Genomic DNA, 26,056 nt, shown 5'->3' on the forward strand with positions numbered 1-26,056 from the left:
CCAAGCCTGATGACCTAAGTTCGATCCTCTAGCCCCAATGGTGGAAGGAGAGAACCAAGTCCCACGTGCACACATGCGCACAATAGCATACACGTCAGCCCCCTGCATACTCATTCATGCGCATGCATGCACAGTAATAATATTATAGATGATATATATTTATAATTAAAATGTTAAGGGTTTGGGTTTTTGTTTGTTTGTTTGTTTGTTTTGTTTTTTATGTGTATGAGTGCTATTCCACGTTGTTCCCATGGAGGCCAGTAGAGGGCGTCAGATTAGAGTTCCACATGGTTATTAGCTGCCATGTAGGTGTTGGGAACCAAACCTAGAATCTCTGTGAGAGCAGCTAGCTAGTGCTCTTAACCACCGAGTCATCTCTCCAGATCCTAATTTTTGAAAACATATTTGTAATAACAGTGTCTATGATGAAAGACCCAGGTCCTATGACTTTGCCCAGTAGATACAGCAAACTCCTACCTGCTTCGGAAGCTTTGCCCTGCTCACAGAGGTGTTTATCCCAGCTACACAGCAGAGCCCCTAAGAAATCAAGATGGCATTGAAAGGGATTGCCTCTCAGATTTCTATGAGACCAGTTAACAAGCTTTAGGTGTGTGATTATATACTTTTGTGCTAGGAATAGAACCCAGGGCCTCAGTCATACTAAGCAAGTCTCCCCTTCACTGGGATGTCCCAGTGTGCCCTGGACTGTCTAAGCAACAGGAAAGATAGACATGGTCTACCATAGGTTTCATGTCTGTCACTGGCTATGTCAGAACATGTAGGAGCTTTTGGAATTAGTGAAACAGGTTTTTTCACTGCCTTCCCTGCATGGGGCTTTCCCGAAGCCATATTTTTCCTAGAGTCAGCCTTTCCCGACTGAGGACTAGCTGTACTGGACACATGCCAGCCACTTGAAATGGGAATACATGGTCATTTAGGCAGCTAGCTTATCTCATCCATGGTACTTGATGACTGCGGGTCAGCACCTCACGGGAAGTTCAGAAGGGAGGCTTCCGAGAAAACAGAGAGGCAGGCAGGAGATCCTGCAGGCAATCCTGCTCCACAGCCTGCATGGACTTCCCTCAGCCTCAATGCGTGTGGGTCGCACCTGAGAACATTAGTTATATGTTATTTTCAAGCTGTTCTGCCTCTAAGGAGTGGAAGAAAAAACGGTGGTGTTTGGGCTACCTTTATGAGAATGGCCTTTTCATCCTCCTAATAATATTGCTAAGTAGGGTAGATTCCACACGAATGCGCCTAACCCATGGTATTAGCAAATCACGTAGGTGCTAATAACAAATATGGGATGCAGTCAATACAGGGATACAAAATGGAATGTAAGAGCTATTGCTATGAATAAGCCAAGTACACGTTGTACAAGGAATGTTGACGTTACAAAGTGTGGATTTTTTGATGCCATGATAAAAATGTGAATAAAACTGTTCCTTACCAAAAGGAAAAGGAGGAGAAGGAGGAAGAGGAGGAGGGGAAGGGGGGAGGGGAGGGGGAGGAGAGTAGCCAAAACATTCAGGGTGCCATCGGAATGCCAGATATTCCAGACTTAGTCACAGAAGGACTGGTTTGTTTGTTAAATAGGTGCTTTGAGAAGTTTGAGGGGAAACCTGCAGTGACATGTGTGTCTTAGAAATAATAGGCAAGATTCATCCACAAGAATTCGACAAGATGGCTGCCTGAACAAGCCCTGAACATGAACAGCACCAGTAGACCTGCTTACACGGAAAAAAGCAATCTCATAGGGCCTCACCCAAAACATAGACTACAGACAGCTGAGGAATTCGGGCAGCAGGAGAAATTGTGTCTCCCTTTTATGAGCCCCCTAATTGGTTGTCCAATACCAAATGGTCAGCCCTGAAATCATATGCACAAAGTAATACTAGCCTGACTGAACAGATTGTAGTTGTGTGTGTGTGTGTGTGTGTGTGTGTGTGTGTGTGTGTGTGTGTGTGTGTAAAATGATAACAAAGAAGAAAAGGCCACGTGTTAGAAAGGGAGCAAGGTGGGCGTGGAGGTATGGAAGGAGTTGGAAGGAGGCGCGAGAAGGGGGAAGTGATGTAATTATCTTTTAATTTATAAAAAATCAAAAATAAAATAGACAGAATAAAATGTGGAGGAACATTTTTAATTTTACCACTTGGGTGTGGAAAAAGCTTTCTTCAACAAAAACTTAATCCCTCAGATAAGAAAAGACAAGAATCCATGAAAGTGGATAGATACTTCTGTATGATGCAAGACACTATTTATCAAGTTGTAACTTGAGCAGAAACTTGTAACTTGAGTTGTAACTTGTTGGGAAACCCAACACACTTGGCAAACAAAAGATTACTAGATATTTTAGATGAAATATAAAAATACTCTCCACAACTGATAGGTAGGAAACAGTTCAATAGTAACATAGTTATTGGACAAATAATCCTTAAAAGAAGAAATCCAGAGGAATAGCAAGTTAGGGGAAGAGAGAGTGTGTGTGTGTGTGTGTGTGTGTGTGTGTGTGTGTGTGTGTATTTATAGCCAAAATAGATGATATACTTAAATGAACATGCCATTATAAAGCCATTATTTTGCATACGGTTTACATATGCTAATGAATACTTTAAAAAAAAGAAACACTGGGATTGGAGAGAAACACCTCAGCAGTTAAGAGCACTGACTGCTCTTCCGGAGGTCCTGAGTTCAATTCCCAACAACCACATGGTGGCTCACAACCATCTGTAATAAGATTGGATGCCCTCCTCTGGTGTGTCTGAAGAGAGTGACAGTGTACTCATAATAATAAGATAAGTAAATAAATCTTTAACAAAACAAAACCCCATAATTCCAACAACAGTTATGCCCTAGTCTGAGGCTTCCGGGCATAGCAATAGAAACACACAGAGTCCCATGCAGTGTGGAGCCAGTGCAGTTCAGGTCCACCATTCCAGGTCAGGTTTCAGACCAAGAGAAGGGGAAAGGAAGGGAAAAGCAACAGGAAGGTCCCTTCAGGCTGGCAGCCGAAGATGCTTTTCCTGTTCTTTTGGTTCTCAGACCTAGAGGGCTCTGCTCCTCAGTGTGATAGGCACTGAGGCACTGACCTGGGAACTAAGCAGGTGGTAAGGTCTACCAGGCTGGCAGTCACTGCGGTGACAGGGTGACAAAGTGGTCACCATGGTGACAGGAGTAGAGAGGCCTTTGGCCATCAGTGCCAGTTTTCTGCATGGTGGCTCTAATGAGAGAATGGTCACCATAGAAACCACAGGCCCTCCCAGGAGCACAGAGGCCCTGACAGGAGACATCTACTCCACACCTGGTTGGAACAGAAGCACCGACTGTGACTGAGCCCAGAGAAGAAAGCTGAGGTGTGAGGGACAGAGTTACCTGTTGCCTCATTACTCAAAAGCCATTCCCAAGCCACCGGAGGGAGAGACCTATTTTGCTGAGTCCGGCTAGAGGCCATCAGTTCCTCACAGCTCAGCAGAGCTGGAAGAAAGTCAGTCAACACTGAGGACATTTCCCCAGAACCACATGGCTCCTCCTGGAGACCACTGGGCCTGAGGAGGCCTTGGTGGGGAGGGGTCCAGAAGTGAACAATGAAAAAGAGGAAGCTGTGGCTTCAACCAGCCTGAGGTGGACAGCGGCGGTGCTCTCTGAGGTCCGGTGCCGGCTGTGACTCTGTGGGAGAAGCCTGGGCTACTTCTGCTTTGGGAAGCTGTGGTGGGGAACACTGAGGGGTCCCAGCTCACCTGGGCTGGCGGCTGCGCAGATGCTGGATGACAGAGCCAGGATGGAGGCCACCAAGAAGGAGAAGGTATCTACCTCAGGAAGCATTTTAGAAGTATCCGTTTGCATGTCCCCAACGCTCACAGGTTTGGCTGCCACCTATAAGTGTCTGTACGTCAGAATTGGCTTTTATCTTTAAGGAAGATGTGGCTGAGGGCCCTTGTGGGGCAGAAAGATCCCCACTCCCTGGACTGGTGTTGTGATCCAGCAGTGGAGTTGTTTAGAGGTCTGGGAGGCAAGTCTGTGGAGAGACTCTGAGGTGGTGACGGTGGTGGGGAGCAGAGATCCTCGTGAGTGTCTTTTGGGTGTCTGAAGCATCAGTGGGTCAAACCTACTGCCTGATTTTGAGAATATACTGAACAGCTACTGCAAGCCAAAGGCCGCCTCCTGCCCCCTCCCCCTCCTCTTTCCCTCCCCTCCCCCTCCTGGCAGGAAGCACTTCACAGGGGCTTTGAGGGTTGCTGCTTCCTAATAAGAAGCATAGGGCAGTCTCCTTTCCCACAACAGAGTTCCAGATGTCAGCGCTGGCCCTGGGCTGAGCAGTGAGCAAGGAGAGATATGAGGACTGGACACTGGCTGGGAACATGAGCAGAGAGAGCACTCATCTCTCCCATTCTGGAGTGAGCAGGATTCAGTCATTTTGGGGGCACATTTTCCCCCTGGCTTGTCTCCTTTGTGTGAAATGGCAAGGTCAGCGTAAACACCCTCTAGCCTGCTTCTGACAGAGCTCATGATGTTAGGAGAATAACAGCCAGAGCCAGCCTGAGAGAGCCCACATGGCACAGGCAGGGACAGGCCAGGACCCAGCCAAGTCCCACATGTGCCTGCTACAGGTACTTCGGTTCAGCTAAGCTAGGCCAAGCAAGGACCACTTCATACCATCTGGGGAGAAGAAAGCAGGTGTCTAGTACAAGGTAGCTGGAGACAGGAAAGGGGGACTTGTTCAAACTGGGAAAGCAAGTGTGGAGTGTCAGCATCTGTGTTCCCCTGCTTCCGGGTAGACAATTACTCTCTGCAAGAAAGGCATGGCCTCCGCTTGAGGTCTGGGTCTTGCCTGCTAGAAGGGAGATGGGCCTTCTCTTATACACATCTCCATGTCTCCTGTTTTTATTGTTTTGTTTTGTTTTGTTTTGTTTTGTTTTGTTTTGTTTTGTTTTGTTTTGTTTTGTTTCTACCTCTCCTCTTCAGAGACCTGCAGGGTCACCTCTCCTTGTAAGCCGCATTCTATGCCCTGCCTTCTCAGGGGTCCTTTAGGAGCTCTAAAGAGTGTCTAAAGCACACACATGGGTGTGTTGGTCTGTCTAGTGTGTACATCGGGGCCCCTGGCTTGGCCAAGCTAGGCCCAGGTGGACTCTAAGTAGCTAACTTAGCAGGAAGCTGCCCGGAGGACTGGAGTCAGATGGGTTAAATGAACTCCCGCATTTCCTCCCCAGCCCCATCAGCTTCCTGGCCCTTGTTCTTAATTCCATTGGCTGCGTGTTGTCAAACCTATATTTCCCTGTAGCCTCTGCTACTGATTTGCTACATCTGGGTCCTGCCCAATGGAGTCTTCTGCAGCCACAAGCCAGATCTGTGCTTCTCTCTTACCCCCCATTATGTCTGTCTCTGAGGGAGGTGATGTCTGGACCTCAGCGGGCAGACAGGCCAGGCTGAGGCTGGAGGCTGTTGCTTGACCTCTTTGGGCCTATGATTGATCACTAATTGATCAGAACAGTGCTGTTTACTTCCACCAGCTGCTGAGAGGAGGAGGGAGAACTGCCTGTCAGAATGGTCAGCTGCTGGGCTGACAGCCGCTCTGGGCAGATGGATAGACATGCTAGAAATGCAGGCACCGAGCTCGCCAGACCTATAGGTCCTCCCATGTGTAATGAGAGGTGTTGCTACCAGGACAGACTGTCACAAACCTAAGAGCTTAAAACAACAGACTTGTTAGGTTACAGTTCTAGAGTCTAAAATGGATCTCTGAGGGTTAGAATAAAGGTGTTGACAGAACTGGCCCCTCCTGGGCACCATAGAAGAAGCCATTTCCTTTTCTTTCTTTCTTTCATATTTTTTTTTTTTTTTTTTTTTTTTTTTTTTTTTTTTTTTTTTTTTTTTTTGGTTTTTCGGCCATTTCCTTTTCTGTTAAGCTTCTCTGCCCAGCCAAACTCCTGGGCAGCTGCATCCTTCCTCCCATATTCAGCAATGGCCTCTGCATCTCCCTCACCTATGCTTGAGCATCACATAATCTCTGTCTCTCCTGCCCCTTCTGATAGCACCGGCCCGAACAGATAATCCAGAACCATCTCAAGTCACTAACTAAATCACATCTGAAAAACCTGTTTTTACCACATAAGATTTGCAGGCCCCCAGGGCTGGGACATCTGTAAGAAGTCATGACCCTGCACCTTATATCGTACTGTCTGCCACCTCAAGATCCTCCCTCAACCACAAGCTCTTCCCTGACTCGCCGTGCGGTCCTGTCGCCCTTATACATCATTAGCTCCCTGGATCTGAGAACATTCTCTTGTCAGCAATGGATATGGTCAAGTCTGTGCCACACCCCCTCCCGAAGTGTCAGTTTACAATCTCATTTACCTGTGGCCAACTGCAGTCTAAAGATACTATGCAGAAAACCCCATAAACAAGTTAATACTAAGTTTCAAAGATTTACTTTTTACTTTTAATTGTGTACTTATGTTTATCTGTGTCTGGGAATGTGCACACACGAAGAGTCCTAGCCCTCAGAGTCTAGACTCCGATCCCCTGGAGATGCCGTTGTGAGCCATTGACGTGGGTGCTGGGAACAGAACTCTGATCCTTTGCAAGAGCAATATGTACTCTTAAGTGTTGAGCCATCTCTCCAGCCCCCAAAATCAGCTTAAAATTGTATGTTGTCCTGTGTAGTAAGATAAAACACCTCACACCCCTCTTTTGTAAATCATACTTTGGTCCAGTGCATCCACTATTTACTGGACAGTAGTGCATAGTATATATGTATCCACAATTTACTGGACAGTAGTGCATAGCATATGGTGTATCCAGTATTTACTGGACAGTCGTGCATAGTATATGGTATACCCACTATTTACTGGACAGTAGTGCATAGTATATGTGTATCCACTATTTACTGGACAGTAGTGCATAGTATATGTGTATCCACTATTTACTGGACAGTAGTGCATAGTATATGATGTATTTACTTCCTGCCCAAGAGCTGTTTAGAAGCTGTCTACATTATCAGGTTGATCAACAAATATCACAACCTCCTGTTCAAGTAACATCTGTCCAGTAGCCTAACTGCTCCTAGTGGCATCTGCTCGCTCCGTTTCATGATTCAGGCTCTCATCACCTCCCCTCACAGGAGAAGTGAGACAGCAGAGCAGTATATTTTAAAAGAACACTTATCATGGAATACTGTTAAAATTACTGTTTTATTATTAATTATTACTGTTAATCTCTTACTATGCCAAATTCCTAAACTAAAGTTCATCATGGGTATGAGTATATAGGAGAAACATTGTATAAGTGGGGTCCTTTGTCTCCCAGATCTTTAAGCATCCACTGAGGGTCTTGGAATGCATCCCCCGAAAGGAACACAGCGTTTTTTTGTTGTCGTTTTGTTTTGTTTTTGTTTGGTTCATTGGAGATTTTCAAGACAGGGTTTCTCTGTGTAGCCCTGGCTGTCCTGGAACTCACTCTGTAGACCAGGCTGGCCTCGAACTCAGAAATCCACCTGCCTCTGCCTCCCAAGTGCTAGAACTAAAGGCGTGCGCCACCACTGCCTGGCACACACAGAGTTTTAATGAAATCCTTATATTTAAATATAAAGTAAAGCACGTGGAGGATGGAATTGAGGATAAAGGAACATGGTGGGTTGTGCTCAGACCTGTCCTAGGTCACAGCTTTTGCTATTCATACAAGAGTCTCGTGTGCAGCCCGGTGAGGCTCGGGGCTGAGTGTGTGAAAAGAGGGTGCTTCCGCCCTGGGCGGGTGTTTAGTATGTGGGCCAACAGGATGCACGCCCGCGGCCTTCCTGTCCAGCGCTGCCTTTATGAGACGCTTGCATGGGGAAGACTCAGCAGGAAGGCACATTGTCCTTTGGTTGAAGGCACATTGTCCCTTCGTTGTTTGTCCTTTGAGGGCTCTGAAGCAGGAAATACCTCCAGGATGTATGAAGTCTTCCAGCTCCTGAATACAGGAGAAAGATCTACTGATGCAGAATCCATGGAGACAGGAGTCAACTGCCTACCACCTGGCCTGCTCACATGAACAGCCTTGGCATTTGACTCTTTGTGTGTGCCACGGATTCTCTGTATTCTTCCATTGCCAGTGAGGGAGCCTCATGTTGAAGGAAAAATATGTCATCACAGGCAGATTGCCAGGACTGCTCTGGTACTGACTCATTGGGTCATAAAATCAGAACCTGAGGTGAGCATTTGGTATCTGTGGTTTAGGACTCCCCCTGAGGCAGGCCCAGCCTTTTGCACTCTTATATCCACTAGCTACTGGGGGCCCCTGCAAAGGTCAGGGCTTCCAGACTTGGTAAACAAAAAATTAGGACATCCAGTTAGGTTTGCATTTCAGATAAACAGCAAATGTTTCATTCTGCATCCCACGTAGCCCATGGGCACTCTGTCTTCTTTGCCACACTTAAGGAAAGAGTGACCCCTCAAGTCTTCCTGGATGCACTGATGACCTGTGGAGAGCGAGTCTCAGGAGGGAGTGGATCTGGGAGCTGAAGGTGGCCATCCCTGAGCCTTAGGGAGGTGCCATTGCCCAGCAAACACCACGGCATCCACAGAAACATTTGTAATAACTGAGATGGTTATTCATACCTACAGACATGCCCATTATAGACCTTATCAGGTGTTAAGTAATTAGGAGTGTGATTTTTAAAATGCTTTACGTCATGTGTCAATATTTAGTGGCCTGCTGTACCCAGAGAGTGTCTGGTGATAGTTCCTGGGTGGGCACTGTACTCTCTCTCACTTTAACACTGGAGTAATCCTGCCATCAGTAAATTAGCTCCCAAACACATTTTCAAACTGGCTGCAAAGGGGGCTAAATGGATGTCTCAGTAACGTTCTTGCCGAGAAACCATGAGGATCCCAGTCCACAGCCCCGGCACCCAAATAAAAGCAGAGCAGGGTTCCTTACACCTGAAATCCCAGAGCTGGGAAACTGGAGACAGGAGGATACCTGGGGCTAAAGCACAAGTTAATTTAGCCAAGTCAGCAAGCTCTAGACTCAGTGAGAAACCTTGTCTCAAAGAATCCGGTGGCAAAGCCAGTGAGATGGCTCAGCAGAGAAAGGAACTTGTTGACAGGCCTGATGACTTGAGTTTGATCCCCAGAGCCTACGTGATGGAAGGAGGGAGGGACCTGACTCTGGAAAGTTGTTCTCAGTCTCAGGCATGCTGTAGCATGCACAAACACACATGCACATGCACACATGCGCGTGCACGCTCACACACGCACACACACACACTTTTTTTTTTTTTCTGAGACAGGGTTTCTCTGTGTAACTTTGGTTGCCCTGGAACTTACTCTGTAGACCAGGCTGGCCTCAGACTCAGAGATCTGCCTGCTTCTGCCTCCTGAGTGCTGGGATCAGAGGTGTGTCCACCACCACCCAGCTCCACAACATTTTTTAAATGGCTGCAAAAATCCTGAGCATCCAGGAAATCTAAAAGGCCGCTGTGGCTGAGATTGTCTGGAGAAAGTTGGCAGGTAGAACAGATAGCTTCTTCAACACTATTAGGTGAGACACAGCCCACTCTGTTAAGCCATCCGGGAGAACTTCAGCCTCTTGGAAGTGGGCAGAGTGACTTCCATGGACCTGGAGGATTGGATGTCTAGGCAATTCTTGGCTTGGGGCAACTTGGTAGAAAAAGCAAATCTTGGGCTAGGAGAAGGGGTTCTGTGAGCAGATCTTGAGGGTCTAGGGAGGAGCTTGTTGTGGTATGCTGGGAAATGTCCTCCATAGGCTATGTTTGAACACCTGGTCCCCAGCTGGTGGCACTGTTTGGGAAGGTTGTGGAGCCTTTAGGAGGTGGAGCTTCCGTGAAGGAAGTGGGTCACTGGAGTGGGCTTTGCCCTATTTCCTGTTTACTTTCTGATTCCTGAATGTGGATACAATGTGACAAGCCAGCCTGGGGCTTCTGTCTCCAGGCTATCCCAGTCTTGTCGTCCCACAGGGAAGGATTGTATCCTCCTGGGACTGTAAGCCAAGATAAGCCTTTCTCTGTGAATCAGCTTTTGTCAGTGTGATTTTATCTCAACAACAAGAGTAACTCAGAGCTAGTGTTCACTGCTAGGCTCCCTCACCAGCTGTCTGGTCCGAGCCTTTACAGCAGAAGGAACAGAGCAAAAGCCTCCCCTTGGGCTTTTTTCCAGGAAGGCTACTTGCCTGCCCTCTTCTGCATAACACTGGGGTTCCATCCCTCCTTTCCTGCCTCACTAGAGCTCCTGAACTCTCCCCTCCTGATCACCCAGGGTCACCACTGATGCCCACTTCACCTTGTTTTCATTCACTTAGACGTCATCTCCCTGGAGCCTCGACTTGTTAATGCTGCTCTGTCCATTAGGGATGTTGTGCTGTTCCAGATACCCAATTAAACTGAGCACATCTGAAGGTTTGTCCTGTTACCTAGCCAACAGCCTAGAGGCCCGTGGTTTTCAGTCTCAGAAAGGCTCAGCTTGGCTTGCCCGATTCTCTTGAACCTTCCCCTCATGACTGTCAGATGTGCCACAAGTGTCGCAGGCACAAACAAACCAAGCGCCCCAGAAGCATAAGTGTATGGTGGCTCACCCTTTCATGGCTCCAGAGACTGGCCTGGCCAGGGTAGACTAGAGGAACTGAAGAAAAGACACACACATACTGGGCTCCTGGATGGAGAAGCCTCGGCACCCCAGGAGCTCAGGGTTTTTATTATATATAGTTTAGCACAGAGGTAGTTACTGCATACAGATGAACAAGAAGGCAGGTACAGCTAACCTGAGTAGGAGCAGTCTCAAGAGAGGAGCAGCCTTCATATGGTAAATATCCAGAAGGAAAACTACAGTGGATATTTTCTGCACAAACTATCAGTATCCACACATGGACCAGAGGAATACCGCCATTGCTCTGGGGCTTACCCAGGGAAGGCTATTCTGATCCAATGGGGCTGAGACACTAGGGTCCTTGACATAGCAACAACATACATCTACTCAGGACTTCACTCCATCCCTACAGGGAGAGACTTCTGTCACCACATCTCCCAGATACCGAAAGGTCTAGAAAGCAATCCAGCAGATACAGACAGGAAGAACAAATCACACAGGTTTGTGCCCAATGCTGGGCGCCAGAGACCCGTTGCAGGCACATCTCCAGGTTGCAACAGCCACTGGATGGCAGAGCCATTGCTGAGCACTGGGTACTCACAATGGGCCAGGCCTGGGGAATCTGGACCTGCAGGAGGTACAGCATTCTGCCCCCTGGCTCTGTCTCACAGAATACAAAGACTATAACCCTAAATAAAGAGAGCAATATGTGGGCTCCAACAGTGACAGACACCAGCTGATGTTTGGCCAAAACCTCAGATGAAGGCGAAGAGGAACTTTCTCCCGCTGGGGCTTTTGTTTTCAGGAAATTTACTCTCCTATTCAGTAGAGCCTGCCTGAGTTCCAGGAAGCCTTGGCTCTCTTGTTTAGAAGTCTTTTAAGGCTCAGATCGCCTTGGTCCCATAAAAAACGGAAAATCTTGTATGAATGGCAAGATTTATCTTCTAATCCCTGTGAAGTTCTGTCAAATGGTCTGCCTTCAGATCCCTATTTAATAACAATTGGCAGCAGTTTTGAAGGTATGGATTGCTCCTGGAAGGAAGCTAGAAAGAGTCCTTTACCAGCTCCAAAGCACCCATCTCTTGCCCTCCATCCCAGTATCAGAGCTGGGACAATGTCTTCCATGGTCCTAGATGCCCAAAAGCCTTCCCAGGGGACCGGTCTCTAGCATCATCCTCTGATCTTCCTTCTTTTTTTTTTTTTTTTTTTTTTTTTTCCTCCCTCCCTCCCTCCCTCCCTCCCTCCCTCTCTCTCTCTTTTTTTTTTTTTTTTTTTTTTTTTTTATCTTCCTTCTAAATGTACACTATTACTAAAATGAAATCTTCTTTGAGCCAGGTGTGGTGATGCCCACATGTAACCCTAACACTTGGGAAGTGGGGACAGGAACCTCAGGGGTTCAAGGCCAGCCTCAGCCTCATAGTGAGACCTCAACTCAAAAACCTCAAAACCAAAACAGAAAAGCCATCTTTTTAGGTACAGTTTGGTGCATTTGGTCAAATGTAAGCACCAACGCCATCAAGACTCCTGCCATTGAGCTGGGCAGCGGTAGTGCACACCTTTAATCTCAGCACTGGAAAGGCAGAGAGTTTGCAGCCAGCCTGGTCTACAGAGTGAGTTCCAGAACAGCCAGGGCTACAAAGAGAAACCTTATCTCAAAAAACAGAAGACTTGTTCCATCACTCCAAGACCCCCCCCCCCATTGCCTCCTCCATGATAGTCACCCCTGCTGCTCCCGTCCTGGGAAATTTCCGACTGTTTCCTCCTCCTGTAGATTTGCCTTTTCCAGGACGTCTGTAAGCAGGGCAGTCTTTCCTTGCAGTGAGCTTTGCTGTGTCAGCAATGTGCTGGCCTTTGCCCCTCCCCACTGCTCAGCAGCGGCGTCAGCATCTGGGCTGTTCTCAGCCTTGGCTGTCGTGTGTAACGTGCCCATGGACATTCTAGCACACGTCTTTGCATATACATGGGTGACCATTCGGGGAGCAGTGAGAGATGTGTGGAATGACATTGTGTAGGACATTTAGCCTCAGAAGCCCAAGCTCTTTTCCAGAGCAGAGGAGGCCTCTGCCTTTCCCAGGACAGAGTCAGGGGGCTCCGTGGATGCAAGCCCCTCCCCCTCCCCAGTTTCTGCTCATGTCCATGTTTTACATGGGAGCCATCCTGGGACTCTGCAGTGTCATGTCAGTGTGACCTTATGTATTTTTTTGACTAATGATGGTATGTATGCTTTGACATCTATATTGGACATCCTTTGGAGACATTTTCTTTTAAAATTGGGTGTTGTCATCTCATTATGTTGGCAAGGCTCTTTATGTCTTTTAGCCTCAGTCATTTTACTAGGTGTGTGCTTGATAAGGTGAGTGTGTCTACATTGATCCTGAGGGCATAAGTCCACATTTGTTACCATGAACTGTGTCCACACTCTTTCCTCCTATGCCCCATCCCCACCTGACTCATGCTGTGTGATATCCCATGCCCCTGGCTCCTGCTGTGTGATATCCCATCCCCCCTGGCTCCTGCTGTGTGATAATCCCATCCCCCTGGCTCCTGCTGTGTGATATCCCACCCCCCTGGCTCCTGCTGTGTGATATCCCATGCCCCCAGCTCCTGCTGTGTGATATCCCATCCCCCTGGCTCCTGCTGTGTGATGTCCCACCCCCATGACTCCTGCTGTGTGATGTCCCATCCCCAGCATCTCTCCCCATCCCCCTGGCTCCTGCTATGTCATATCCCAGTTCATTTGTCCCTCCTCAAAGATTTGTTTCTTTTGGTTTTCTGATACATGGTTTCTCTGTGTATCCCTGGTTACACTCCTGGAACTCACTCTGTAAACCAGGCTGGCCTCGAACTAAAGCCAGGCACCTGCCTCCAGATTTTGTAGGCAGGCCGATCTTCAATTCTGGGTTCTAGAGACCCAGAGATAGAGGTAATTGCAGAGATAGAGGTAATTGCTCTTCCAACCTGCTGTCACACCAAGACACGTGATGTCCAGCCTCCATACCCTCACATACATTCTCTGATAGACATGGGTCATTCAATCCGTCATATTTGTTCCAAGGCCCTGGCAGGATTTCATAAGCGTATTTTTGAGTTGTTTTGACAATCAGACCCAGGAACTTGTGTAAGCTAGGCAAGCGCTCTGCCCCTGGTTACACCCTTAGCCCCATAAGCATAGTTTTTGTTTAGCAACTGGGCTCAGCATTTGTATAAAGGGGAAGATTTCCACATCACTCCACATTTCAACTCTCAGCTTGTCCTGTCTTCCGCGTTGAATTTTTAAATAAGTTACATTATTTGAAAATCTTCCATTTCTTCTGATTTTTGAAGTGCATTCATGTAAGTCACATATGACTCTCATGAGCCTTCCAAGCTTCTTCATCTAGAACTAAATCCCTTTCTTATTCCTAAAACTGTTTCTTAATGTCTTTTCTGTTACCTTTGATTACATTTGAGCGAGGGAGAGAGAAAGAATATGGGAGAATACATGACGCTATAAGGGTCCGAGATCGCTAAAAGAAGACCGTAGACTTGGAATAGTATCAAAGAGCATATATTCTGCAGAAACAGCCAACATGTGGGGGAGGGGAGGTGGGGGGCCGAATGGCGACCATGAGGGGCGCTCGTTTGCAGGCACTTTTTAAAGCCAGTTAGGAGTTTTCTAGTTGTGGATGTGGCACCTTCATCAGGATTGGTTGAGATTATGTTACGGGATGTTTGTACACTTCTGATTGGTTCGTTCCTCGATGGAGAAATGGTTATCTTACAGGGACTTTCCCAGTGTATGTTGTAAGCCCCTGGCTTGATGTCAGGGCAGTTGCTGATTGGCTGCCCTTTTCTGCTTTTTTTTTTTTTTTTTTTTTTTTTCTGAGAAGCCTGGCTGGCCTAACATGACTGACTGACTGCTAATATGGGGTGAGTTAGGTCCTCTCCACACCACACACATTTGGAGGTCAAAGGACAATCTTGGCTGCCACCCTGTTTGAAGCAGGGTCTCTCTTGCTGTTCACTGTTGCACAGGCCAAGCTGTCTGCCTCAGAGTCATCTGGGGTCATCTCATGTTCGGAGCTTTTACGTGGGTTCTGCTTATTTAAACTTGGGTCCTCAAACCTTTAAAGCAAGTGCTCTGGCCACTGAGCCATCTCCTAGCCTGTGATAATCTAATTTTTAAAAATTTAAGAAAGGTTTATTTATTTTACTTTATGGATAGGGATGTTTTGCCTGCGTACATGTCTGTACCACATGCATACCTGGTACCCACAGAGGTCAGCAAACCACAGTGTGGGGTGATGGGGATCGAACCCATTTCCCCTGCAAGAGCAAGAGGTGTTCTTAACCTCTAAGCCACATCTCCATCGCTGATAACCTCTTTTGTTGGCCTTTTAAACGCCTGGGTTTGGAGTGTAGAGACAGGCTAGGCTCTCCAGTCACTGAAGCTTGTGATTTTGAGACCAGCCCAGCAACATAGTGGAACCCCATTTCTCCCATTTCAAACAAATAAGAACAAAAACTGAATTTGTGTTTGTCCATCAAGCTTACTGTGTTTTTGTGTTTTCTGTATTATTTTCTTATCATTGCTGACTCCTTTATTTTAGTTTTCTTTTCATACACTTGATCTTTACACTTCTCCATTTTCATAGCAGAGTGTCCTGCTGCTCTGTCAGTTGCTTTTCCCGTAATGTATGTAACCAAATAGTAGGCAGAGCAACAAAAGGGAGGAATATTTGTTAGGCTATGGCTACCAGAAATGCAGGGAAATGCAGTCAGTCAGTTGTGGTGGGAAAGTGTGACAGTGGGATTTCTGAATGTGACACTGGGCGTGCACTGGGGTGTAACAGTGGGATTCCTGTCTTTGACACTGTGCATGCGCTGGGGTGTGACAATGGGATTCCTCTCTGTGGCACTGGGCGTGCACTGGGGTGTGACAGTGGGATTCCTCTCTGTGACACTGGGTGTGCACTGGGGTTTGCTCATTTCTGGGCAGACCAGAGAGACTGGGCAGGAATCACAAGCAGTCAACCCACTTCTACCTAAGTCACACCTAAAGCCTCCAGAGACTCCCAAAACAGTGTGGAGAGCAGGGATCAAGGGTTCAAACACAGTCTGTGAGGAACTTCCTACTTTTGGACATTGCTTGACCACTCCACCATTATGCACCAAGGAGACTCTGTGTCTTAAGTCTAAGCCGTCAGAGACTGATGTGTCTCTTTAAACATCTGGAATTGCTTCAACTCCCCTCCCCCATCCCTAATCTACTGTTTCCTCCTACACAGGAGCTTTTAAGAAGAAAAAAAAATCCAGAGACAGCTGAACTCCGAGGAGTTCTGACACAACCAGAATCACAGGAAGGACAGGCTCCAGTCAGATATAGCAAGGACAGGTAGCACTAGAGATAATTAGATGGCAGGAGGCAAGCATAAGAACATAAGCAACAGAAACCAAGGTTACTTGACATCATCNGAACCCAATTCTCCCACAATAGCAAGTCCTGGATACACCATCACACCGGAAAAGCAAGACTGGGATCTAAAAATCACTTCTCATGATGGCCGTAGAGGACTTTAAGAAGGACATAAATAACTCCCTTAAAGAAATGCAGGAGAAGGCCAGTTGTAGTGGTGCACGCCTTTAATCCCAGCACTCAGGAGGCAGAGGCAGGTGGATTTCTGAGTTCAAGACCAGCCTGGTCTACAAAGTGAGTTCCAGGACAGCCAGAGCTATACAGAGAAACCCTGTCTCAAAAAACAAAAACAAAACAAAAAAACCAACCAAACAAAAAAAGAAATGCAGGAGAACACAGATAAACAGCTAGAAGCCCTTAAAGAAGAAACACAAAAATCCCTTAAAGAATTACAGGAAAACACAAACAGGTCAAGGAAACAAACAAAACCATCCAAGATCTAAAAAGGGAAATAGAAAAATAAAGAAATCACAAAGGGTGACAACCCTGGAGATAGAAAACCTAGGAACGAGATCAGGAGTCATAAATGCAAGCATCACCAACAGAATACAANAGATAGTAGAGAGAATCTCAGGTGCAGAAGATTCCATAGAAAACATTGACACAACAGTCAAAGAAAATGCAAAAAGCAAAAGGCTCCTAACCCAAAACATCCAGGAAATCCAGGACACAATGAGAAGACCAAACCTAAGGATAATAGGTATAGAAGAGAGTGAAGAATCCCAACTTAAAGGGCCAGTAATATCTTCTACAAAATTGTAGAAGAAAACTTCCCTAACCTAAAGAAAGAGATGCCCAGGAACATACAAGAAACCTATAGAACTTCAAATAGACTGGACCAGAAAAGAAATTTCTCCAGTCACATAATAATTAAAACACCAAATGCACTAAACAAAGAAAGAATATTAAAAGCAGTAAGGGAAAAAGCTCAAGTAACATATAAAGGTAGACTTATCTGAATTATACCAGACTTCTCACTAGAGACTGTGAAAGCTAGAAGATCCTGGGCAGATGTCATACAGACCCTAAGAGAACACAAATGCTGACCCAGACTACTATACCCAGCAAAACTCTCAATTACCATAGACAGAAAAACCAAGATATTCCATGACAAAACCAAATTTACACCATATCTTTCCATAAATCCATTCCTCAAAGGATAATAGGTGAAAAACACCAACACAAGGAGGGAAACTACACCCTAGCAAAAGCAAGAAAGTAATCTTTCAACAAACCCAAAAGAAGATAGCCACACACACATAATTCCACCTCTAACAACAAAAATAACAGGAAGAAACTATCACTTTTCCTTACTATCTCTTAACATCAATGGACTCAATTCCCCAATAAAAAGACATAGACTAACAGACTGGATATGTAAACAGGATCCAGCATTTTGCTGCAAACAGGAAACACACCTCAGTGACAAAGACAGACACTACCTCAGAGTAAAAGGTTGGAAAACCATTTTCCAAGCAAATGGTCCCAAGAAACAAGCTGGAGTAGCCATTCTAATATCGAATAAAATCAACTTTCAACCAAAAGTTATCAAAAAAAGATAAGGAAGGGCACTTCATACTGGTCAAAGGAAAAATCTACCAAGATGAACTCTCAGTTCTGAACATCTATGCTCTAAATGAAAGGGCACCCACATTCATACAAGGAAGTTTACTAAAGCTCAACACATTGCACCCCATAATAGTGGGAGACTTCACTCTCAACAATGGACAGATCATGGAAACGGAAACTAAACAGAGACACAGTGAAGCTAACAGAAGTTATAAACCAAATAGATCTAACAGGTATTTATAGAACATTTCATCCTAAAGCAAAAGAATATACCTTCTTCTCAGCACCTCATGGTACCTTCTCCAAAACTGACCACAANACAGGCCTCAACAGATACAAGAAGACTGAAATAATCCCATGCACCCTATCAGATCACCACAGACTATTCTTAAATACCAATAAAAACAACAGAAAGCACACATACACATGGAAGCTGAACAACACTCTACTTGATGATAACTTGGCTAAGGAAGAAATAAAGAAAAAAATTAAAGGCTTTTTAGAATTTAATAAAAATAGAGACACATCATACCAAAACTTATGGGACACAATGAAAGTAGTAAGAGGAAAATTCATAGCTCTAAGTGCCTCCAAAAAGAACCTGGAGAGAGCTTACACTAGCAGCTTGACAGCACACCTGAAAGCTCTAGAACACAAAGAATCAAATACACCCAAGAGGAGTAGACGGCAGGAAACAATCAAACTTAGGTCTGAAATCAACCAAATAGAAACAAAAAGAACTATACAAAAAAAATCAACAAAACCAGGAGCTGGTCCTCGAGAAAATCAACAAAATAGATAAACCCTTAGCCAGACTAACCAGAGGGCATAGAGACAGTATCCAAATTAATACAATCAGAAATGAAAAGGGAGATGTACCAACGAGATATATTTTAAAATTCTTATTCTGTTTGTTGAATATTAACAGCTGAAAATATTAAAATCATGTTCTACAAACAAACAAACAAGATACAGCTGAAACCCCAGTGTCTTAGCACTCAGGAGGCAGAGGCAGATCTTTGTGAGTTTGAGGCCAGCCTGGTCTATATGGGGAGTTCCGGTACAGTCAGGGCTATATAGTGAGATCCTGTCTAAAACAAAACAAACAAACAATAAAAAAGAACCCACAGTCTCTCTTATGTTCTCCAAAGACCCTACAGTGTGTCCACTGACAGTTCTCTTTCCTTTTTCTCTTTCTTTTGTTTTTGTTTGTTTTTTTTTTTTTTTTGTCTTTTGGAGACAGGGTTTCTCTGTGTAGCCCTGGCTGTCCTGGAACTCACTCTGTAGACCAGGCTGGTCTCGAACTCAGAAATCCGCCTGCCTCTGCCTCCCGAGTGCTGGGACTCAAGGCGTGCGCCACCATTGCCTCTTTTCTTTTTTAAAAAAAGGTTTACAGTTTCTAGTCCTCTTTTCATACATTGGTGCCACCCCAGAAGATGAGTCTCAGAAGAGTCTCCACTCCCTTTGCCCCCATCCAGTCCCCACTGGCCTTGGCAGCTCTCCTCCCTTCCCCCCAATTCCATTCTGCTGCCCTTCCTGGTATCTCAAGGTCTTTTGCTTCTCATAAAGGCCATGTCATACAAGTCTGTGTTAGGCTCATGCATAATCACAAAGCTCATTGTCCAAATCCAAAGGTAACAACTGGTGTGGCTGTGTACATTTTGACTAGCTTTAGCAGAATGTCTGTGTTTGGTATGTTGCCTTCCCGGGATGAAGGACATTCATGTCCATTTGTTTCCTTGGTAGTAGACACTTATTTAGTCATGAACTTCCTGGCCTGGACAGCAACGGAGCCATTCGGATGACAGCAGTCCTCCAGCAGCCAAGGAGGGGAAGGAAAGGCTGCCAGTTTGAGTTTCAACTAAACCGCCTCTCTTGTTTGCTAGACACTAGACTCCTGGAAGTTAAATATCAGTTTCTAGAAGTTCTTGCTTAGGTGGCCCATGTAGCTAAAGCTGGAGAGGAGATGAGCATGACTGCAAAGGATGTGTTCCATATTTCCTGAACACAGTTGTCCTGAGTACTCCAATAAATCTAGGTAGACAGACAGACAGATGGACAGGCAGACTGATAAAAGAAATGTCACTTTTGTAACTCAGACTGAGCACAAACGTGATATGCAGCAAGCAGTATTGAAGGAATGAGTGAGTGATCTCATATCCCGTTCAAATCTCTTGCTGAGCATCAATCAATCCCGCATCCTGTGTTCATTAGGACACGCTTCAGTGCTGTAACCAGTCTTATGAAAGACTGTATTTCTCATCATGTAAGTTAGTGTGGGAGGTCTGACGGCCCAGATTCTCCACACTCTTGGGAACCCAGACTTCTTCAATTCCATGGCTGTGCCTATTCCCTAAAGCCGAATCGCTGTCTGCGTCTAGCCAGGAAGAGGCAGGTAGAGATATTCTCTTCTTAAGCATGTGGACCTGAAAATTGTACAGTCACCCACTTTCTATGGAGCCAGCTTGCTAGGAAGAAGTCTGAGAAAGACATGGCCAGAAGCTCGGCATCATCCCCAGAGGGGACAAAGGGATCATGGCCACAGGGAATGACCTCTTCCGACATCCACTCCTCTGTGTGCTTCAGTTCACAATCCCATGCACACTTTCTTCTCACACATGGAATGCGCATCAACCAATGCAGTTCCTGCATTCAAAGCAAAGTACAGGACCTGGGAGGCCAGAGACAGGGATCTCCATGCATGTAGACAGGTTGTCATCATAAATGAAAAACAAGCAATCCACCATGGGATATGGGAGCTTGGGTAGGGGATCTTCATTAGGTTTCCATCACTGCCAGAAATATTTGGTATAATCAACTCATACAAAGAAAAGGCTGACTTTCGCTCACAGGTTTTAAACTGTCTCCATTTTTGACTGGTTAGTCCTGCTTGAGACTTGTGACACAGTCCTGACATGAGATCACCGTGGAGTGACACGTGGCTAGAAAGTCAAAGAAAGAAGAGGAAGGGCTGGCCTCCCACTCTGTCCCTTACAGTATTTTATTGGATAAGAGAAATCTCAGGACAAGCTTAACAAAGTATACTTAGAATCTTCATTACAGTCAGGTATGGCAGACTACATTACATATTAGAAGAAAGTTGGTGAGCTCTCCTGACCAGTGGTGATTCCCTACAGATACTTAGGAGGAACTACAGTATTGCATCATTCATGAAAAGGTCTGTAGAACCCCCTGAAGCTTTCACCAGGCTCAAAGGAATAGCATAAATTGTGACCAGGGTGTGAAATCCTCTCTTGGCTCCTGCCATTAGCTGACTCTAGGCAGGGCTGTTTTATTTTCACTGTAAACATTGCCTGGTTCCTGCCAGTCCTTTGAAGGTGTTCCTCTGTTTTGTGTCAGACACTTCAGTGGACCTTGCCTGCTGTGACATCTACTCCTTTGTTTTCTGTATTATATAAAACTGATGCTGACTTTGACAACATTACATTCAGACACACACTCTCTCTGTGTCCATGTCTGTTTGTCACCCTTTTTGTCATCAACTCCTTGCCCACCTGTCCAGAACCCTAATTTCCCGCGGATTGAGGGAGGCCAACTGAGGCATTTAGGAACCAAACTTAAGTGTCAGCTTCCATTCAGAAAGAGAAAGCAAGGAAAACAAATGTGTAGCACTGAGTTGTAGCACCGTGCAGGACCTGGGTCGACAGGGCGAGTGTAGACCTTGAGAACACTCAATTATCCTTGGTGGAGAGCTCACATCCTCCCCAGCCTCAGCCCCACCTTTGGAAGGCTGGTGGGCACTCTGAGTGTGCACTGTCCCTTCACGACCCACTCCCCACTGATAAATTATGGGTCCCAAGAATTATCTTTTGGTTTGAATAATCAAAGACTTCTTTTCAAGCCAAGCTTATAGGATTTTCATGAGAAGCTGCCAATGGCTCCTCCCACCCTAGCTTTTAGATCTATCTTCTCCTAACAGTGGGACTTTGAGGCATCTGGAATAGCACATTGGGATAAGAAGTCACAGCAAATTAATGTTTAGCCAGTGTGAGTGCCTTTGTTTAAGTGAGAAACCCAAGCTAACCTTTGCCATGGCTTCCTTGGGAATAGCTCCAGTTTTGGGACAGTCAAGAAATACTTAACTGAGCTGGGCGTGGTAGTGCATGCCTTTAATCCCAGCACTCGGGAGGCAGAGGCAGATGGATTTCTGAGTTCAAGGTCAGCCTGGTCTACAAAGTGAGTTCCAGGACAGCCAGGGCTATACAGAGAAACCCTGTCTGGAAAAAAAAAAAGTGCTTAACTGCCCTGGCACTGTTTAGGTGCCACATGGTACCTGTAGTATGAGCAACTATGCAAGACACCTGCCAGTGAAGATGTCAAGTGAGAGAACAGAGTGTGACTGTGATTGAGGAAGTGAAAAACCTACTTAGGATGAAAAGAGAATGCTTTGCAATCATTCTCTCCTTTACTGTGATGAAACCCTTGGAACCGGAAGTGACAGATCACTGTGAGCCACCTAGTGTGAGTTCTGAGAACCAAATTCAGGCCTCTGGAAGAGCAGCAAGAAGTCCTAATGACTGAGCCATCTCTCCAGGACCATTTCTAAAACTACAATTTGGTGACATTAATTACCAACAACATTGTATAACTCCTCACTACTTCCAAAATGATTTTATCATTCCATTCAGAAACCCACTAACTTCCTATCCCCCACACCCGTAGCAGGCACTACTCCTGTTTCATCATATATCTCTTTATATAAGGTTTATTTTGCTTATTATAATGTTGTCGAGGTTGATCTATATTATGTCATGTATCAAAACTTCACTCTTTTTCATGGCTAAATAGCATTTCCTGGTTTACACAGACACCTTTTCTTTCATTCATTTATCAATTGATAGGTAGTTGGGGTGTCTACCTTTTGGCTGTTGTGAATAGCATTCCTACGGTTAATCACTGGTATGCAAGAATTGGTTTGGGTCCCCACTTCAGGTTTTTAAAAGAGTGTACTTAGGTGTGCAGTTGCTGGATTGTATGGTATCCTCTGTTTAACTTTACAGTGAATCACTGAGCTTGTTTTGCACAGCAACTAAATTATTCACACGTTTGCATGTGCATTTGTGTGCATATTTGCATACACATTTACATATGAGGGACCAAACTCTCTCCTCTGCCAATACTTCATCATGGCCAACAACTCTTGTTATTTTCTGTCCTCCTCGCCCCCCCCCCTTTTTTTATTTTTTNTTTTTTTTGTAGGTTTTTCGAGACAGGGTTTCTCTGTGAAGCCCTGGCTGTCATGGAACTCACTCTGTAGACCAGGCTGGCCTCAAACTCAGAGATCCACCTCCCTCTGCCTCCTGCCTCCTGAGTGAGTGCTGGGATTAAAGGCGTGTGCCACCGCACCCAGCTCTCAGGCCCCTTTTAAAATAACTGTCTTAGTGAGTGTAGGAGGGAACTTCACAGTTATGATTAGCACTTCCTCCAATGAATACCAACATCTGTTTATGTGTTTTTGTCTACTCTGAAATCTTCAGAAAAGGGTCCTATTTTTTCCCCAATATATGGGGTTGTTTGCCTTTTTGTTGGCACTGTTGAGTTGTAAGAATTTTTCTTATTGATAGATGTGAATTAAGCCACTCTTTACTAGAAGCAAGATTCACAAATATCTTCTTCCATTCAATGCTCTCTTGAAGGTGCCCTTCTGCCTAGTGAGTCTGTTGTTGTTTGCTGCCATTGTTATCTGAGAGGTGCTCTCGCTATGTTGCCCAGATTGGCCTTGAACTCCTAGGTACAAATGGCCTTCCTGCTTCAGTCTCCTGAGCCTCCAGGAGTACTGAAACAGGCCACTATACATGGCTCTAAAACGTTTATGAAGTCTGGTTAATCTGTGACCTCTTATTACAGTGCCCTTCGTGTCACATTTAAGAAGTTATTCCAGGCCTGGGTGTGTGGCTCAGTGGCAGAGCTCTTGCCTCAACCGTCGAGACCTAGACTGGATTCCTCAACACTAGAAAAAAGTTCAAAAGAGACCACTGTTAAATCCAAGATTTATCCCATGTGGTCTAAGAATGTTCTAATTTCACCATTTCAATCCATTTCTTTTTAAATTAAGTTTTGATTGGCATACAAAGTAATGGGTTTCATTGTGATCTCTCCACACACACCTGATTCTACCCACCCTTGGATGCAGGTCAGGGTCATTCTGTTATGATATTGGGAAAGAATTAAGCTTCCTTCTTATGTGCATGCATGTCAAATTCACACAACATCTTTTACTGAAGGGATTGGTTTTGTTCCCCTGAATTGTCTTAGCACCTTTGCCAAAACTCAAGCCAAGTGCAGGGAGACATTGTTTCTGGGCACACTACTCTGTGTCACGGAGCTGTCTGTCTGCCATTAAACCAACATCTATCATAATACTCTTGGTTACTATGACACTTTGTAGTAACTTTGAAACTGGGACTATTTGGTGTGTTGTGGTTTTTTTTTTTTTTTTCAAAATTGTTTTGAATATTCAGGGCTCTTTGAGAGTCTATATTGATTTCAAAATAGGAATCATAATTTGGAATGTTAGGGAGTGCCGAGCACCTGTGGGTGCTCATGTGGGGTAGTGTGGTTTTCCCAGAACTATTGTCTTCCGTTTGCTGAGGTGCCCTCGTTCCTTTCAGCGCTGGTTTACAGTTGTGACTTCATTCTCCGGGAGCTCCTTTTTTGGTACTGATGTAAACGGAGTTGCTTTCACATTGCAGTTACTTGCAGCTGGTGTAAAAAAATACAACTGACTTTTGTGTAATTTTGATATCCTGCAACTTTGGTGAATGAGAGCATTAACTCAAGGATTTTTAGGGATTAGCTGTGCCCTTCTATAGATACGGTGATATCTTCTGAATTAGAGGTAGTTGAAGATCCATTTGGTTACTGTAGAAAATTTATAAATTCAGCCACTTGGAAACAGCAGGCTCTTTTTTTTCCCCACAGTTCTGGAGTCTGGGGAGTCCAAGATCATTCTGTCATGTGGTCAGGGCCCATTCCTCAAGTCTCATTTTCAGAATCACATCGTGCAAGGTCTAGAAGCTCTTGGGACCTCTTACATAGTTGCATCCCTGATGGCTCTGCCCTTGTGACCTAATTAGCTTTGAGAGGCCTCACCCTAAGATCATCCCACTGGTAATTGAGATTTTACATATGGGCTCTGAGGGTGAAACACATCAACCCTCCAGCCCTTGACAGTTTCGTTATCTTTTATTTGTTTTCTTTCCCCAATTGTTCTGGTTAGAGATTTCAGTACTGTGTTGTTTAGAAGTGGGTCTCCTTGTCATATTTCTGACTTAGTGAGAAAAATGTGAGTATTTTACTGCTGAGTATGACATCAACTGTGTGCTGTCATCTGTGCCACATGAAATGACATACTCACGGGTTCCTTGGACTGTAACTTTATAGGAACGACAACTCTATCTTCTTACAATGTCCTAACCTACCCTGGGTCCCTTCTCAACCAAAAGGGACCCAACTTTCTGTCTAGAATATCTCCCTGCAGCGTTTCCTACAGGGCAGGCTTACAGGGGGGATTCATCTGAAGTATGTTAGTGACTCCTTTCTATCTTGGGACTCTTTTCCCAACCTCCAAAATGAAATAAGGCCCACTGAAAACTTCTACCAGCATCCCAATTGGAGACCATGGAAGTCTCGGTTACAGCTTTTCCTTCCAATGCTTTAAGGATGCTGCCTGGGCGGCTTCTGATGAGAAATGGCTTCTCAGTCTCCCTGAAGATCCCTAATGTGGGTAGAGCAGGTTTCAGGTATCTCTTTGTCTTTGTCTTTTGACACTGTGACTACAATGTATCCCTACTTGGGTCACTTGGAGTCTCTCCTGCTAGGAGCTCCACTGTGTGTTTGTATTTTTCATTAGACTTGGAAACTATTTCACCTCTATTTCTCCAACTATTCTTTGCCCCTCATCACCTTCTTCCCCTTCTAGAAGCTGGTGTCTTTATGATGACATGTTCGATGGGTCCCATGGGATAGTCCCTGGGGTTTCCTTCATTTCCTCTTCCTTTTCTTTTTCTGTTCTGCAGATCCATTGATTACTTCCATTTGCTTGATTTCCAGCTTCGATGTTTCTGTCTTAGGCCCATTAAAATCTGTGATTGAGGTCTGCAGAGATAGCTCAGTGAAGAGGACCCAGGTTAGATTTCCTGCACTCACATGATGGCTTACAAGGTTGTCAGTAAATCCAGTCCCATGGGATCCAGCACCTTCTTTCTGGCATCTAAGGGCCCCCAGCACGCATGTGGTACATGCACAGACATACATGCTGTTAAAACATTCCAACACATAAAATAAAAATAGATAGCTTTAAAAATCTGCCATTGAAACCGGGCATGGTGGTGCTCGCCTTTAATCCCAGCACTCAGGAGGCAGAGGCAGGCGGATTTCTGAGTTCAAGGCCAGCCTGGTCTACAAAGTGAGTTCCAGGACAGCCAGGGCTATA

At 45.4% G+C, this 26,056-nt stretch overlaps 1 protein-coding gene across 1 annotated transcript in view; it reads left to right on the top strand.

The window, feature by feature from the left end:
* Nucleotides 1–3,260: 3,260 nt before the first annotated feature.
* The window catches only part of Gck (glucokinase), a 47,229-nt gene continuing 24,433 nt past the window's right edge, over nucleotides 3,261–26,056 (top strand). Inside the window, exon 1 of the mRNA XM_021210827.1 lies at nucleotides 3,261–3,802. Coding sequence (XP_021066486.1) covers nucleotides 3,758–3,802 — 45 coding nt within the window. The 5' untranslated portion in view covers nucleotides 3,261–3,757. The remainder of the gene's footprint in view (nucleotides 3,803–26,056) is intronic.

Source organism: Mus pahari, chromosome 13, assembly GCF_900095145.1.
Source record: "Mus pahari chromosome 13, PAHARI_EIJ_v1.1, whole genome shotgun sequence".
Taxonomy (NCBI): Eukaryota; Metazoa; Chordata; class Mammalia; order Rodentia; family Muridae; genus Mus; species Mus pahari.